At 32.8% G+C, this 16202-nt stretch overlaps 1 protein-coding gene across 2 annotated transcripts; it reads right to left on the reverse strand.

The window, feature by feature from the left end:
• Window positions 1–3379: 3379 nt before the first annotated feature.
• Window positions 3380–15310, reverse strand: LOC148873275 (uncharacterized). 2 transcript variants are annotated; one of them, XR_016105540.1, is made up of 5 exons: window positions 15034–15167; window positions 11686–12137; window positions 10345–10410; window positions 4966–5646; window positions 3380–3807 (listed from the first exon to the last, which is right to left on the reverse strand). XR_016105540.1 is itself a non-coding variant. In XM_088966113.1 (3 exons), exons 1-3 carry the CDS (start codon window positions 15140–15142, stop codon window positions 3607–3609), a joined length of 762 nt encoding a protein of 253 aa, XP_088822239.1. In that variant the 5' UTR covers window positions 15143–15310; the 3' UTR covers window positions 3380–3606. The 2 variants fall into 2 exon arrangements, 1 of the variants encoding a protein (XP_088822239.1); XM_088966113.1 differs by lacking the exons at window positions 4966–5646; window positions 10345–10410 and having other exon boundaries at window positions 15034–15310.
• Between the last annotated feature and the right edge of the window lie 892 nt (window positions 15311–16202).

Consider the following 16202-nt stretch of genomic DNA (forward strand, 5'->3'; position numbering starts at 1 on the left):
TTGAGTGATTCGAACACAAATCATTAAAGGTTATCCACGTCATTTTTCCTCTTATAAAATTTAATAAAATAAAATAACTCTTTTTTATTCTACTATCTACGTGTAATGCGAACAAATTACATTTGTGTTTAATAATTCCTGTAAAATAAAAATAATAATATTCAAAACTAATATTATAATAGAATAAATAATTTCTTAAATCCAAATTTATATCAAAATTTTGTTTAATCTCAAGAAATTTATATGAATAAAGATATTAATAATAGAATAATTATTTTAGTACTTAATATTTATAAATTTGAACACGATATGTATCTTAAAATTTTATAAATTATCAATTAATATTTTAATTTGAACTAAATAAAAGTATATTTATTATTTATAAAAATCAAAATATTATTTACAAAAACCTCGAGAATATAATATAATTTGAATTTGTCAAATCCATTAATCTACATTTATATCAAAAATGATTTTTTTATCTCAAAATATATGAAAATAAAAATACTAATAATGGAATAATTATTTCAGTAGTTAAAAATTATGAATTTTCATATGATGTGTATCTTAGAAAATTTAGTATATTTGATATATTTTAAGTTAATATTACATACTTTTATAAATTTTTAATTTATATTTTAATTACATTTTATAATAGCGTGTTTATTGTTTACAAAAATAAAATTATTGTTAACTAAACATTTGAGAATTAATTTTTAGTTGACTTTTGGTTAATATTCAAAATTAAAAATAATAAAATAGAAAATAATCGACATGATAATTCACATATAATAATTGCATATGTTTTGTACCATGAAATTCAGTAGAAAATAACATAATAATAGCTTTATACATGTAATAATTTGTAAAAAAAATATATAATATGTTCCAGAATTCTTGATTGATACATTATCAATAAAATTTTATGATTCTTATGCATCCTGCTATAAAATAATCGATATAGTAATTTACATATAATAGTTGCATATGTTTTGTGCATTAAAATTCAATAAAAAATAATATCATAATAATAATTATTATTTATAGTGTATGTGTGTGTGTTTGTCTATATATATAGCTGGGCTGGGCTCAAGCTATCTAAGGGCTAGATCCAAGCTTAGCTTGTCTTAAATCGCAATCTAAGTCATTAAGGCTTGAGTTGGGCTTACCTAAGTAGACCCCTATGGATTGTTGACCACTGCTTAGATAAAAAATAGTTTTATTTGGAATTAGTTTTAACTTTTTATTCTATTTCCATCATTAATAAAAATAATTTTATTTATCACACATTTTTTGACACAATAAATACATATTTTTATTCAAGATTCTTATATTTGTTAGTAATTTAGTGCTTCTATATTTTTAAAAAAAATTATTTTACCCATTTGACCTATAAGGTTGACCCATTAACCCACCACTCGATTAAGAAAATGGTTTGTGCCTTTTGGGTAGTTTTTAAATTTTGCATATCATTTCAACCATTAATAAATAAGTATTCTTATTTAACTATGACACCATGGAAGACATTATATTGGAACATCATAAAAAGTGGTAACCAAAAAAAATCAAAGGAGGGGGGGGGGTTCCAATGTCATGTCCTTCCAATATCATATATTTTCTTTCAAAAGTAGTACAGATGGGAGATGAGGTTAAAAGTAGTCATACTTTTAAAAGTAGTACAGATGGGAGGTGAGGTTAAAAGTAGTCATACTTTTAAAGGTAGTACAGATGGGAGGTGAGGTTAAAAGTAGTCATACTTTTAAAAGTAGTACAGATGGGAGGTGAGAGTTAGTAAACAAAAACTTTGTTTTTGATATTTAAAAAATAAATTAAAATAAATAAATAAATATGTCCACTCATCTTGATTTCCATTAGGCTATGTTTGGTTTTAGAGATGGCAATTTGACCCATCCCTATGGGGCCCTACCCCTACTATATTATGTAACATAGTACATATATAACTATTAATATATATTATATCATTATACTATTTTATTATATAATATAAAATAGTTTTAAATAGGTTTCAAAAAAATAAAATAAATAAATTTTTTAGTATACAAGTAGGAACGATCGAGGCAGGGTAGGGCAAATTCGATATCCCTGTTCCCCACGGGGACGGGGATGGGGTTAGAATTTGTTGCCCCACCAAGGTTCGGGACAGGGAATTTGAGTTTGGAGTCGGGGACAAGACAGGCAAAACCTGACCACGCCCCACCTTGCTGTCATTAAGGAAAAAGTAGGGAATTAAAGGGAAAAGTATCCTTTCCTCACTTTTTTTTCCTTCAAACCAAACACAACCTTAAAGAACCATCCGATTAAAGGTTTGACTAATACCAGACATTGTCCACTTCTCACAAATTCAATGGACTAGGAAAAATACCATATGAAGTCCAATTACACCGGTTTGGAACTAATTTTTAATAGCCCATTTATTTCAATCAATAAAAGCAATTTAAAAAGGGATGCCATGTTTCAGTAAAAATTCTCAAAAAACAATTCTATAATGATACATAACTAATGAGATTTAGATTTGGTTCATTTAATCATTATTTCTTGTCACATATTCATAATTAATCTTTTTATTTGTAAATTTTGTTCCCTTTGAATGAGAGGAAAATTTACATTTAGAATGGTGAATGTGAAGGTGAGGATACATTTCTTTTTGATTGAATAAATTATAATGGAAGGATGAGGTGGAGTCTATCCACATGCATGACTTTTGAACAATGACTATTACAATATCAGATGCCTTAAAGTCTTAATTATGGTGTTTTGTCAAAATACACATTTATCCCAAGAAATTCATTGATTAAAAGAATAATTCATGTCCAATGAAAATTCCGGAAAACCAGTGTCTTAAACTCTTAATTATGGTGCTTTGTCAAAGAACACATTTGTCCCAAGAAATTCAGTGATTAAAGAGGTAATTTATGTCCTGAAAATTCCACAAAACAACTGTCTTAAACTCTTAATTACGGTGCTTTGTCAAAGTACGCATTTGTCCCAAGAAATTCAGTGATTAAAGGGGTAATTTATGTCCAATGAAAATTATAGAAAACCAGACCCCATTCTTACTTTTATTAGTATAGATATAGATGTACTAGGTCCTTTCACCTTTTTCTTACTGCACAAATCAAAACCCTCACCTTTCAACCACTAAAGCTCATTCTTTGATGCAAAATTGTCAATTAATCGCCACATATATACCTTTTTCTTACTGCACAAATCAAAGGCAATCTTTTCTTAGAAATGTAGCCCTTCAATTGATGCTACATCTTTGAGAATAATAATATAAAATGCCCACCTCCCATGATATTTTCTTCAGATACAACCATGCATACAAGATTCCCTTTTTCCATCACTGCATACAAGATTCTTTGTTCCAATTCCAATGTCCATATCCTATTATATTCTCATGAGACAACCTCAGGTCACAACTTAGTTCAGAGCACTGCCAAGAATGCTTACTATCATTTAAGTACTAGTTGATTATAGCTAAAATCTAAGAACATACATTCAGGATAGGCAAAAGGCATACATAAACCATCCAACAAAAGAGTGTATTGTACAAGGATGGAAGCTACTTCAACAGCTTAGTGGCTATCAGCTCTGTGATAGTACTTGCCTCTTGGATTCAATATCATTCACGTTCTGAATTATATCTTCAATGTTTCTTGATAAATGATGAGTATGCTCCTCAATATCTTTCAAAACTGATTGCAGCTGTTCTTGATAAGCTGCTGAGCGCTTTCTCTCACGCATAAGCTCAGTTGATAATTCCCGGATCTTTTTGTCTTTCTCATCCTGAAATTAGAAAATTAATTTATGCTATCCATTACTAATGTGTATTTGTGTCTGTGCACACCAGCATTTTGTTTTCTAATGCAAACACAAGTAGAGATTTTTAGTTTCTTTTCCTTTTAAATGCAAACACCGGCAGAGATTTAACATGACAAAAGCATGCATGTCAAATTCAAATAATTAGTTTATGATAACCACACCACACATATGGCATTAACCAGAGGGGTCACCATCAGGCAGGAAATCAATGAGATTTCTAAGGAAGAGACTTGATCTAAAGTTATACTAGTTATATAATCTGAGGCAGTTTTTCCTTCTCATTATCTTTTTTATTTCCATTATTGTCCAATTAGATTGGCAAAGAAAAGGGCATGAAGTTCAAAGACTGGCAATTCATAGTTTTCAAGGGCGACCACAGAGCGCCCAGGCGTTGGAATTTTAAAATGCTTGTTTTATTGAGTTTTTACTTTATATATGCTTTTCAGACATGTAATTTAGCCATAAAAAAAACATTTGATTCAATTCATCCATACAATCATGAATCAGCCATAAAAAAATTGAATGAGAAGAAGAATTGGCCATAAACATTTGATTCAAGTTTCAGATTCAAGACATTTAATCAGCCATAAAAAAGTCAGCCACAGAATCATATATATTAATGATATAAAAAAAATTGAATGAGAAGAAGAAGAATTAAAGAAGAGATTAGAGAGGAGATTAAAAACTGAGATGATTCAAGACTTCAAGTGTGAAACTGTGAATGACTGAAGGGAGGAGAAGAGTAGGGCGGAGCCCCTGTTTTTTTTCAAAAAGAAAAAGGGACTCATGGGGCGTACTGACGACTGAGAGAGTGAGAGTGACTGACTGAGATCACCACTCATGGGGTGGGTGGAAGAAGAAGAAGAAGAAGTGGAGAAAGGGAGGACTGAGGAGTATAGGGGCGGAGCCCCTGCTTTTTTTGAAAAAAAAAAAAAGTAAAGGACTGGCGAGCCCCTTTTTTTCGACTGAACTGATGTCCGAGAAGAGAAAGGAGGAGGATGAGAAGAAGAAAAACAAGAAGAAGAAAGGGAGGACTGGCGGAGCCTCTGTTTTTCGAAAAAAAAAGTAAAAAAAATGCTGAAACTCTGAAATCTGAAGAAGAAGAAGAAGAAGAAGAAGTACCTGCTCTAACTAAGGTGCGACTGCGACTGCGATGGAACTGGGCTGTTCGAGCTTGCAGAGTTCGCATGTTCGGTTCTCCTCCTCCTCCAGTCGAACCAAAACCTTTCTCTTGGCTTAGTTGTATACACTATTCTATAGTTGTCTTAATAATAAACTGATACAGTGTAACATGTTTATTTTAAAGGAATACAACCACCAATGAAATATCAAACTAATAAATTTAAAAAAAAATAATTATTTTAGATACATTAGGCGCCCGCCCAGGCTTGCGCATAACATATGGCATTTGGGCGAGGTGACCTTCAAAAACCGCCTAGTCGCCTAGGCGTTGCCTTGACAACTAGCAATTAAAAAAGAGGACAAGTGAACCATTGTGGTTTCATATATCTCAAATAAAAAATTTTCTTATACAGCAAGATTGATAAATTGAAAACCCAGAGGTGAAGTAGGTCACTGAGTGAAAAGAGCACAAGTTAACCATAACAGTTGGTAAATTGACATTAAATTGTGAACGATAACCATGCTATTATGGAAGCCTTTCTCCCTTCCTCGAAATTGTGAAGGTGGAGTTCAATCCAAGTGTAGGACAAACACCCCCAATCCCAATAACATGGATGCTGGGACTTTCACTACATACATGCTGTAGATGTTCAAGGGCTAGTAGCAAAGAACTAAAAGGTCCTGCAAAAGAATTGCTAGAGTTCACAATGACTAAATAATCCAACAAGAGAGGACCAACATGCAAGGTTTAAAATGTCGGTGTCAGTGGAAATATTGTCCAAATATAATAAACATGTCGGAAATGTCAGCATGGAAATACTGTAAAAATTATAGACATGGTGGAAACACTGTAAAATATGCAAAAACATAGAATGGTATTTTATGAAATGATAAAAGAAACATAGGCACACCCATAGTTGTCAAGGTGACGCCTAGGTGACAAGGCACCCTTGGAGGCTTGACTTGCTTAATCACCAAGCAGTTTTGTACATTGTATTATAAAATACTTTTATATTATTAATTTTTGAGATTATAATTATAATATAGACATTATTAAACTAAAACATTCATTTTCTATGTTCATATACTATTTTTTATTATTTTCTTATTTGTTAGGGTTTAATCAACACAAACATTGCTAAATGCTATATTTAACCCCCAAAGACTTCAAAACCTGAATCAATAAGGAAGAACTTAAAATTTTGTCTAATCAACACAATATCTTCTTCTTATTCCACTTTTTCTTTTCTTCTTTTCCTATAACAAAATAGGGATTCAGACCCCATATTTTTTGAGTTTTCTTTTCTTTCTTCTTTTTCTTATGAATATGTTTTTTACTTAAAGTACTGATATGTAATGGAAGACAGAGTCCAATATGTATCAGTTTTTGGATAAAACTGATACATGACATGGTAGGAAAATAGGGGTTTCCATAAAGTTCCATATCCACCACGTATTAGGCTTGTATCAGTGTGTATCAGTCAATATTGATGCATATCAATTGATAATTGACTGCTGCAAACTGATACTCAACTGTTACAAACTCGTATTAAACCATTACAAGCCATATTCAACTGTTACAAATTCATACTCAACCATTACAAGCTATACTTAACCATGACAAATCATACTCAGACATTTGGTACAGACTGTCATAAATCCATAATCAACCTTTACAAACTGAACAGGTTTTGTTTATTTTTAGAATACAATAAAGAAACAGCAGAAGAGTGAAGATAGAAGAGAAATCACAGACCACATGGGGAGAAGGAAATAGGCCTGCTGATTGGAGAAAATAAGTCTTGCAATTGGCTAGACTTCTTTATATAGGTCTCAACTTGAAGAAATCACACATTACAATAGTGACCCTTTTTAGTAATAAAATTGAACTCCCCATCTTACCCCTACTTAAGTTATTAAGATATAATGACTCACCTACCCTCCCAGTAAATATTATAGCAGTAACTCTCTATGTTTTACATCAAGCTGCTGTATATATGTTGCGTAGACCCAATTTGGATATAAAGAAATCAACCGATGGGTTATTCAACACCTCGTGAACAGATCTGCAAGTTTAGTGTTTTGAATCCATGGGAGTATCAGTTGGTTTACAGCCTTGTGAACAGATCTGCTGTGTATAAGACATTTGGACGTGTAATGGTTAAGTAATTCAACTTACCAACTGGACTATATTATCCCAGGTCATCAACTAACTCCCCCTGATCAAATACAAGTTTAGTGTTTTGAATCCATGGGAGTAACAGTTGGTTTACAGCCTAACATACCAATCTCTTCAAGTAGGCTGAGTGTATACTTCCTTCGTCAAAGGCATATCTCTATCTTGGATCTTGCGATTTTCAATACCTAAAAAATACCACAACTTCACCAGATCCTTCAGTATGAAAACATTGATGGAAAAATATCTTCAGCTCATTTATGCCTTTACAATCACTACCCATATTCACAATGTCATCAATTTGTACCATAAGGCAGCTTCTGAATGCCAACCAAAAATTGAATAACCTGATTGGAATCACCATATCACTAAATTCACCAAAGCAGGCATGTGGGGATTGTTCCAGTCCATATATGGCCTTCTTCAATCTACACATAATCTGAATACTCACCCTAAGCAACAAATCCAGGTGATTGTTCCATATTAGCCTCCTTAAAAAGATCATCATATAAGAAGGCATTCTTTACATCTAACTGAAACAAAAGCCAATGAAATGCCATAGCCAATGCAGTTATGACCCAAATAGAGGAGATCTTAGCCATAGGTGAAAAAGTCTATCAAAATCAATCCCATGGGTCTAAGGAAAACCTTAGCTACTAGCCAAGCTTTAAGCTGTTCAACAATCCTATCACAATGAAACTTAATTGTATATGTTGGAGATATCGGTTTGAACAACAAAGCTATTATAATAAGACAATTCCGAATCCAATAAATTAAAGCAATAATAATAGATGAAAGTAGCAAAAGTAATTGAGCAGGAACAATGGAAGAATTAGAAAGTAGCAGCACTAAAGCATAAAAGTAATCAAAATAAACAAGGAACTTATCAATTTAGAAGATTGAGACACATTGGATCAATGTTGTCCTTGAATCTAATCTTGCCCCCTTTTGGATGCTGAATGCTTGGATTGAAGCATCCAAACTCCAAAATTCAAAGAGCATGCTCTTTGAGTTGCACTTCCGACAGAACTCAATTGACCTCTAATACCAATCTCAGAGAAGAAAAAACAATGTAGAAGAGAAAGGTTAGGGCTTTTTTGTTGTTAGAGAACTATTGGAGGAGTATCATAGATAGACCAAAAACAACAGCTCCACCCGTTGTCTCCACACACAAGCCTATAAACTCTCAAATGCAAAACAAGCATGTTATATATGGAAAACAAAGCTCAAAGAAAAAAGCAAAAATAAATAAAAATTTATTTATTTATTTCTATCACAATGTTTAAGGCTTTTATAGTAAATAAAAAATTATTAAAAAAGAAAAGGGTAGATTACAATTTCAGGTGATGACTGAGACAGAAATCAAATAAATAATACCACATCCCCTAAAAGAAGAATGCAAAATAAACCCCAACAACACCCTTACCCCCTACTAGATAATTTATCAATGAACAAAAACACCTCTCACCACTCTAAAGAAAAATTACCCCTAAATCTAGGATATGTCAAGACACAAATCCCTAACAACCCTTTTGCTTCAACACGATAGAACTTCTAAACCCCACATTTACATTCACACTTGCTAATTGATATTTTTCCAATCTGTTTGTTAACATCAGAGCTTGTGAATTTAAGGTTTTTCTCTCTCTCTTCTAACTCCAAGAAAAAACTCCTATTACCCTCCTTTTCCATCCTATCAACTTTCTCTACATGCAATCTCTAACCAAAACATCATCAACCCATGAATGGACCTTGTTCTATACTTAGAGATCTGATAAAAAATTCCCACCTTCAATTATTGAGAAGTAAAGTAACCTCAGAATTTAGTGCACCAAGAAATGGAGCATATGATAATTCATCTGGACCATTGCTACTTTACCCCTTTTGTTTTATTTTATTTTTTTGATGAGTAACAACATATTTATTAAACAACTTATATATATATATATATATATATGATACGGATGGCTACACCCCAAATGTTGGGATGGCCAAAACAGAACCTGGATATATCAGAAATTTCCTTTCCCTCCCCAAAATAAGTTCCCTCTTTTTACCCCTTCTTTTTCCAATGCATCTTTTCCAGCCAATCATCATTACTGCCAAACAAGCAGCTCCATTGTTACTGTTTCACACATCCTTGAAGATTGCCAAACAAACAGCTTCTATTTAAGTAAGGCAGATCATGGATCAGATTTTAACTGCAAATGAGAGTGTTCACGAAATTTTGAGAGCAAGAGACTAGGAACTCCACGGGATCTGAACTAATGGCGGTACTTCAGGGGTAAAAACTGGGTAAAACACTCAGAAACAGGAATCTCATTGTGAAAGGTGCTTCAAAAGGAAAATGATAGTCAGTCAAGGAGCAAAGAAACATTGAAATGAAATTGAACAGTAGAGTTACATTGATAAGGAGATCGGCCAAATGGAATGGCTGATATGTTAGAAAGACTTGGAAACAGCATGAATCAATTACTTGGGGGACTACAGGGCATGAATGAGAAAATAAAGTAAGGTAACAAAATTTAAATAGAGGGAAGAAGAAGGTTGGGCGAAGTTGTAGGGAGTGCTAAGCATTAATTGTAGCTATGTTCTGCTTATGGTTAATAAAGAATTCACTGTTACTGATCAAGAGAGAGAGAGCAGGAGAGGAAAGTTTTGTGTGTAAGAAGGCTTATGATTATGTGGAGTAGTCATTGATATAGGTCCTGAAGGAAATAGGTGTTAGTGAACGAAAGGAGAATATGGATCATGGACTGTCTCAAATCGATTCATTACTCAACAATGGTAAATGGTTTGGCAAGAGATTTCTTCCCAGCCAGGTGTGGCCTCCAGCAAGGGGACCCAATGTCACCACTCCCATTCACCTTATCATTGATGTTTTTAGTAAACTAATCTCTGGGATAAATAGGATGGGCATAACTAGAGGTTCTGGAGTTGGGTAATGAGAAGATTCCTTCAACTCACCTCATGTTTGTTGATGACATCATTACTTTTGACCAAAATAGGGATGAAGATCTAGTCTACTTGTTGGCCTTAATAAGAAGCTTTAAGAAAGTGTGAAATTTGAAAATCAATCTTCTTGGCCAATCACATATCTTGGTCTACCTCTAGGAGGTAACCCAAGAACAGCCCCTTTTGGAGCCCTCCCTTGGAAAAATACACAAAAACATTGGCATCATGGGAAAAACATTATATCTCACCAGGGGTTATACTTATTAGGTTGACTTCAAATCTGCCAGTTCACATTTTCTCCATTTTTAAAGCCCCTGTGAAAGTTAATAAGACATTGGAGAAAACCATGAGAAACTTTCTCTAACAACATCCTGGTTAGAAAAAAAAAAGATCATTTAATAAACTGGGGTATTGTAAGCACAAGAAAGGTAGATGGTGGGCTCAAGATGAGAAAGGTTAGACTTGTAAAATAATACTTTGCTTGGAAAATTGCTCTCGATGTTTCCTAAGGAATAAGATAAATTGTGGCACTCCAAAATTATGAGCATACATGGATTGCATCCTAATGGTCCAAATACAAATCAAGCCCCTAGATACACCATCACTTCTCCATGGGAATCAATTTTGTCAATCCTTAACTAGTTTCTTGGTCAGACCAGGTTAGATGTGTGGAAAGGGGAGAAAATGAAGTTTTGGGAGGACATAGGCTGGGTACCATTGCCCTTGAAGATAAGACACTAGACTCTATTCTCTATCTAATTAAAAAATGAAAAAAAAAAACAATTGATTCCATAGCCATCTCAAAAGAAAATATTTTCCTCAGAAGCAAGAGTTGGCTCACAATCCCTTAATCATCTTCTGAACCCAAAATCCCAAGAAATCCCTGCTTAGATAAGGAAGAACAAAAGGATATAAACTTGTTTTTATACAAGGAAAGAGGGTAAAGTGTTGGATGACAGCTACATTAAAGGCTAAAAGGTTACACTAATTTCTTCCATTACCATGACAAGGGGAAGTTAAAGGATTTTAGGATAAAAAGTCATGTGGAGAGAATCTAAGTCAAGCTTTTAAGCTTAAAGGAGTTGTAAACTGTACCATCTATTTGTTCAGAGGAATAGTTTTTCTTCTTCAATAAAAACCACTACTCGCTTGAGCTTTCACACATTAGTTGAAACTTAGCATTTATGTGCTGACATGAACAATATGTACCAATTCAGCAATTCTACAGTATGCAAGTTAAGAAAAAGAAGAAAGAAAATGTAACAATTTTGAGGAGCACAATTTAAGGCAAAAAGGGAAAGGTAAGACTCATTCTACATATAGGTCAGCTATATATATGTTGTCCACTTTCCCTGCATTAAGATCCCTTCTGAATGCAGGGATTTCTTTCTTTCTTCTCATTATGAATAAAGCCTTTTTTTTATAAGTCTCATTATGAATAAAGTCTCAACATAGAAAGTAGAGAAAATTATCAAGATTTCCAAACACTAAAATTCAATGACAGAATAGAACATCAGAAATGGATTCTTGTATTTTTGCAGTGGATGGGGCTGGTCATCTTTAGATTCTACAAAGTGAAGAAAACTTACTGGTGTTTGAGAAAGAAGCAAACTTCGACGACTATTGCCAGAGGAAGAAATCACCAATGGATGATTGTGCTCCTTGACAAATCTGGAAACAACCCACTTCCCTGTCTTCTCTCTCTTTACCATAATCATTGCCTTACAGCCTTCCCTGGTGATGGCTCGAGGCTTCCTACTTTCACTCCGTCTGGGTCTGTTTCGGCGAAACCCCTCCTTATTACATACAAGTCGGCGACAAATAACCTTGCCATCACGCAGTGAACGGCGAAATGCATCAACACGCATAACAAAACCCAAGTGTGTAGCATATGCATCATAGAATACCTTAGCAGCTTCTTCAGACTCAAACTCCATACCTACATAAGGTTCTATGATTTCATCTTCACATACAGCTAATTCTTTTCCATTGGAACTCTCCATAATTTCTGTACCCTCAACCACACCATGTTTTCCATCCACTGCCACACAATATTTTGTCATTCTATGCATTAAAACAACTGATAAGCTTACAGAAGAAAAAAGGAGAATCATTCATATGCCCATAGACTAGTACAAGCATTGTACCACCTAATTTGTTCAAGACAACTGGTCAAAAATCTATTAAAGAAAGCATAGAAACGGTAGAGTCGCCATTTAGGAGATACAAAGAAAGCAAAGAGACAATAGAGCTGCCATTTAGGAGATATCTATATTACTATTAAAAGTGGGAATTAGGTATAGATTCTGGAATTTTTATTAACTAAAATACCATTATTGTTGAATATGATCCTTCATTATATTAGTTATATTAAATTCATTCAATTTTCTCTTATTAAGTCTTATATTTAAGTTATTAACTCACTTCTGCCCTTTTTTTTTATTGAACCCTCCTCTCATTAAATCATGTATTTATTGCATATTAAATTAATGAGCTTTGTCAACTTTTGAATTTGGTCCTTCTCTAACTGTGATGGCAGAAAATGTAATTTAAGCTATTACTTTTCACTTCATTCAATTCCCTCTTATTAAGATGTTAATTCCCATTCTCCCTCCTTAGATTCTTTATATGAAGTATTTTTATTTCTCACCAATAAATTCTACTAATTAAATTTATACCCAATAATTTTAACAAAAAAAAAAAAACTATGTTTTAAAATCCAACATGAAAACTAAGCTGTCCTTTTGTCGGTGAGGCAGATACATAGTTCAACTATCTAAGTAAAATGGGTCAACTAATTAAATTCTACTAATTAAATTTATACAAAAACTAAAACTGACCCAGAAACAGAACCATTTTCCTATTCAAGCATTGGGTCCATGGCTCAGCGTTTTAGGTCAAAATGATCAACCCACATTGTTGTAATTAAATAACAAAAATTTTTAAAAATATAGAGACAAATTCATTAAAAACACAAAAAAAAAAAATGTTGAAACATTTGGGTACATCTCTAATATTATGTATTTCATCATACTGAACAAAAATAAGTGTAATAAATAATAGTTATTTTAATGATGGAAATAGAATATAAATTTAAACTAACTCAAAAGAAAAACTATTTTTCCATCTAATTGGTGGTTAGTGACCCATACAGGTGCAAATTAGGTGGGCTCAATCTGAGCCTGGACCAACTCAGCTTGCAATTTTAGACAAACTTGCTTGGATATTTTGTCCTCAGGTTGGGCCTAGGCCTAGCCCAAAAGTTTTATTTTTTGAGGTGTGCCTTGGCTTAGCCTTGGGTAGCTTAAGGTTGGCTTGATGATACATACATACATACATGTATAACCAATTCAAGCCTAAGCCCAATCCAAGTGCATCAAATTTTAATGTGAGTTGGGCCCAAATTGGATAGATCAACCTTGACCTTGGGTGCAAGCTTTAGGTCCAATGCATAGGATTGGGCCTAGATTGAGAGTGAACTTGGCCCAACTTGCACCCTAATGATTCAATCATTTAGGTAAAATGGGTTAACCAATGATGTCATAATTAAATAATAAAATATAAAATAAAAAGAACTACAAAAAAATAGAAAATTTGACATATCTCAAATATTATAGATTTGTCATATCAAACAAAGTTCCATACACGGGAATAGTTTTTACAATTAATTATGGAAATGACATAGAAAATCTAAAATTTCCCAAAATTGGGATTGTTTTACCTTTCAAGTCAAATAGATCAATATAATAAAAACTCAAATAAAATAGAAAGAAATAAAAGTTATAAAAATACAAAATTTTATCAAAAAAATTTGTGCACATCTCTAATATTATATGTTTATCATATTAAACAAAAATAAGTATGATAAATAATTAGCATTTTTATTAACAGTGGAAACAAATTACAAAATTTAAATCCACTATCACACCATACTTTAATTACTTTATCTTTTTTAGTGGGTTTCAATAAACATGTTGGAATTATTATCATTATTTGAAATTGCCACGTGCAAATGCATGTGCACATTTACTAGTAACAGGAAAATATCCAGCTTGGTTGGATACCTTAAACCATCAAAATGAATAAATTATTTTCTAAATAATTGAATCCTTCTTTTTTGACCACTCAAAAATGTTTATATTTAATAATTGGTTTAATTATCCAATAGTATTAATCTTTGGTGTTTAGAATCCTAAAAATATAGCTTATAAATTGAGCATTTTGGATCAGCAAAGTTATTCATAGAAAGTCCATGACAGTGCAAAGGGTCTACCTCATGCGTAACTAAAGGGGGTGAGGGGTGGGCGGAAAGGAAGTTCTCTTCTAGGCATTTCACCAAACGGATTGCATGCACCTCAAGGAAACCTATACAGCTAACCCATAAGAGAGATGAATTACAGAGCTGATTAACTACTAAACTCGCGTGTGGTAATTCCCTTTCCTTTACCATAATAATGGCCATTCCAATCAGGTAGTTTTTGGAATACCCTGGGTGGGACCCACACTTCCACATGGCCCACGCATCAAATAAGAACTCTCTTTTTCTGTCCTCCAATTTTTTAGGAGGATGTAATCGCTACATATGCCATTTAGAAACAGTTTTTTGCCTCGTTTATTAAGACATTAAGAGGTTCTGAGCTCCAAAACGAGACATTTTTCAAAAAAAAAAAAAAAAAAACGAGACATTTACCTTGAGAAACTCATGATTCATAAGAGAAACGAGAGTGCAAAATATGCAGTTCCTTCGTCAAAGAAATTCATGGCGAAAATAGAGAAACCAAAAAAAAAATGTAAAAGCTTTTGGTCAAAATTCTTTACCCTTTTGAATTGCTAACTTCAATCTTGGTTCTTTTGATTGAACACTGAATCGAGTGCAGAATAAATACAAATTGCGTTTGAATTAACATAAGAAGTTGTAGGGAGAGTGTTATACTTACTTGATTGAGGGATTGAAGTCAAAAAATAATTTCCACGGTTCTTCCTCCGAGAGAGAACGAGAGAGATTAGCTCCTCAATTTTAGTCTTTGGCAAGCTTAAAGAAATCATGTCTCCGGTAAATTACAAAGACCCCCTTTTTACTATGTGCCAGTGACAATTACCCCACTTTCATTTGCAAAAACCCCTCACTTAATTACTAAAATACGCACTTCAACTTTCCTTATTTTCTTTTCACCGCCTTTTTTTTACAATTGACTCAAAATTGCCCTCGTTTTCTCCAAACAAAATCAGCTAAAATAATAATAATGTAGAAAAATAAATTTCTTTAAATTCTTATTTCACACGAATGCCTCTCTTCATCTTAAAATATAAAAAATATCCACACGTTTCTCTAATAAATTTAAGTAAAAGCAAATGAAACCTTTACCAATTCATGTGAATATTGAATCCAACTAGAAATTTTGCAAGGATCAATTAGAATAACGAAGATGGTATCAATCTTATATTTAGAAAACTAATTCAATCATAATTCGGTCAAATAAATAAAAAAGTGTAGTTTTAGGATTTAAATAATTTTAAATAACTAAATAAGAATCTTTTTTGAAGCTAACTAGTTTGAACTCCAACGAAAGGTGTATTGTCACAGAGTGAAAGTTAAGGGGGTCTTTGTCGTAAATGAAGTTTAGGTTGTATTTGATTGCATTGCAATTTTATTTGTATTAATACAAATGTATGGGAGTGCAAATGAAAAGAATGCAAATTTTTGTAAAAGGTTTTTTTCTTGTGGGGCGTAAATTTAGCTAAGACTGAAATTGATATATGCTAGATTGCTATTTTTTTTTTTCCTTATTGGTACTTTTGTTGGGTTTACAATGTAGTGACTATCTTAGTCTTTATATTTGCTACTTTGATGAATATGGTTTGGATTATAATATGGAAGTAGTCAAATAGCTTATGTTTTTACTTTTTTCCTTTGTTGCTTATGCTTGTGGAAGCATTGGATAGTTTATATTTTGATTAATAAGGGAAACAATGAATATGTATTAATTTTGACGTTTATTGTTTATTTTTCAAACAGTTTCAACGGGCCCAACTAAAGTCCGAATCAGTCCAGCCTGAAATTTTATAATGGCTGGGTTTGGATTTTCAGTCTTTACAATAGGCTTGG

Source organism: Nelumbo lutea, chromosome 1 (assembly GCF_056320005.1).
Source record: "Nelumbo lutea isolate HS-2025 chromosome 1, American lotus-T2T, whole genome shotgun sequence".
NCBI classification, from domain to species: Eukaryota; Viridiplantae; Streptophyta; class Magnoliopsida; order Proteales; family Nelumbonaceae; genus Nelumbo; species Nelumbo lutea.

Coding starts and splice junctions, on each gene's coding strand:
- LOC148873275 (XM_088966113.1), bottom strand. CDS start 15,142: ATGATTTCTTTAAGCTTGCCAAAGACTAAAATTGAGGAGCTAATCTCT. Junction 12,138..15,033: donor GACTTCAATCCCTCAATCAA/GTAAGTATAACA, acceptor ATTGTGTGGCAG/TGGATGGAAAACATGGTGTG. Junction 3,808..11,685: donor TGCTTCTTTCTCAAACACCA/GTAAGTTTTCTT, acceptor TTCTAATTTCAG/GATGAGAAAGACAAAAAGAT.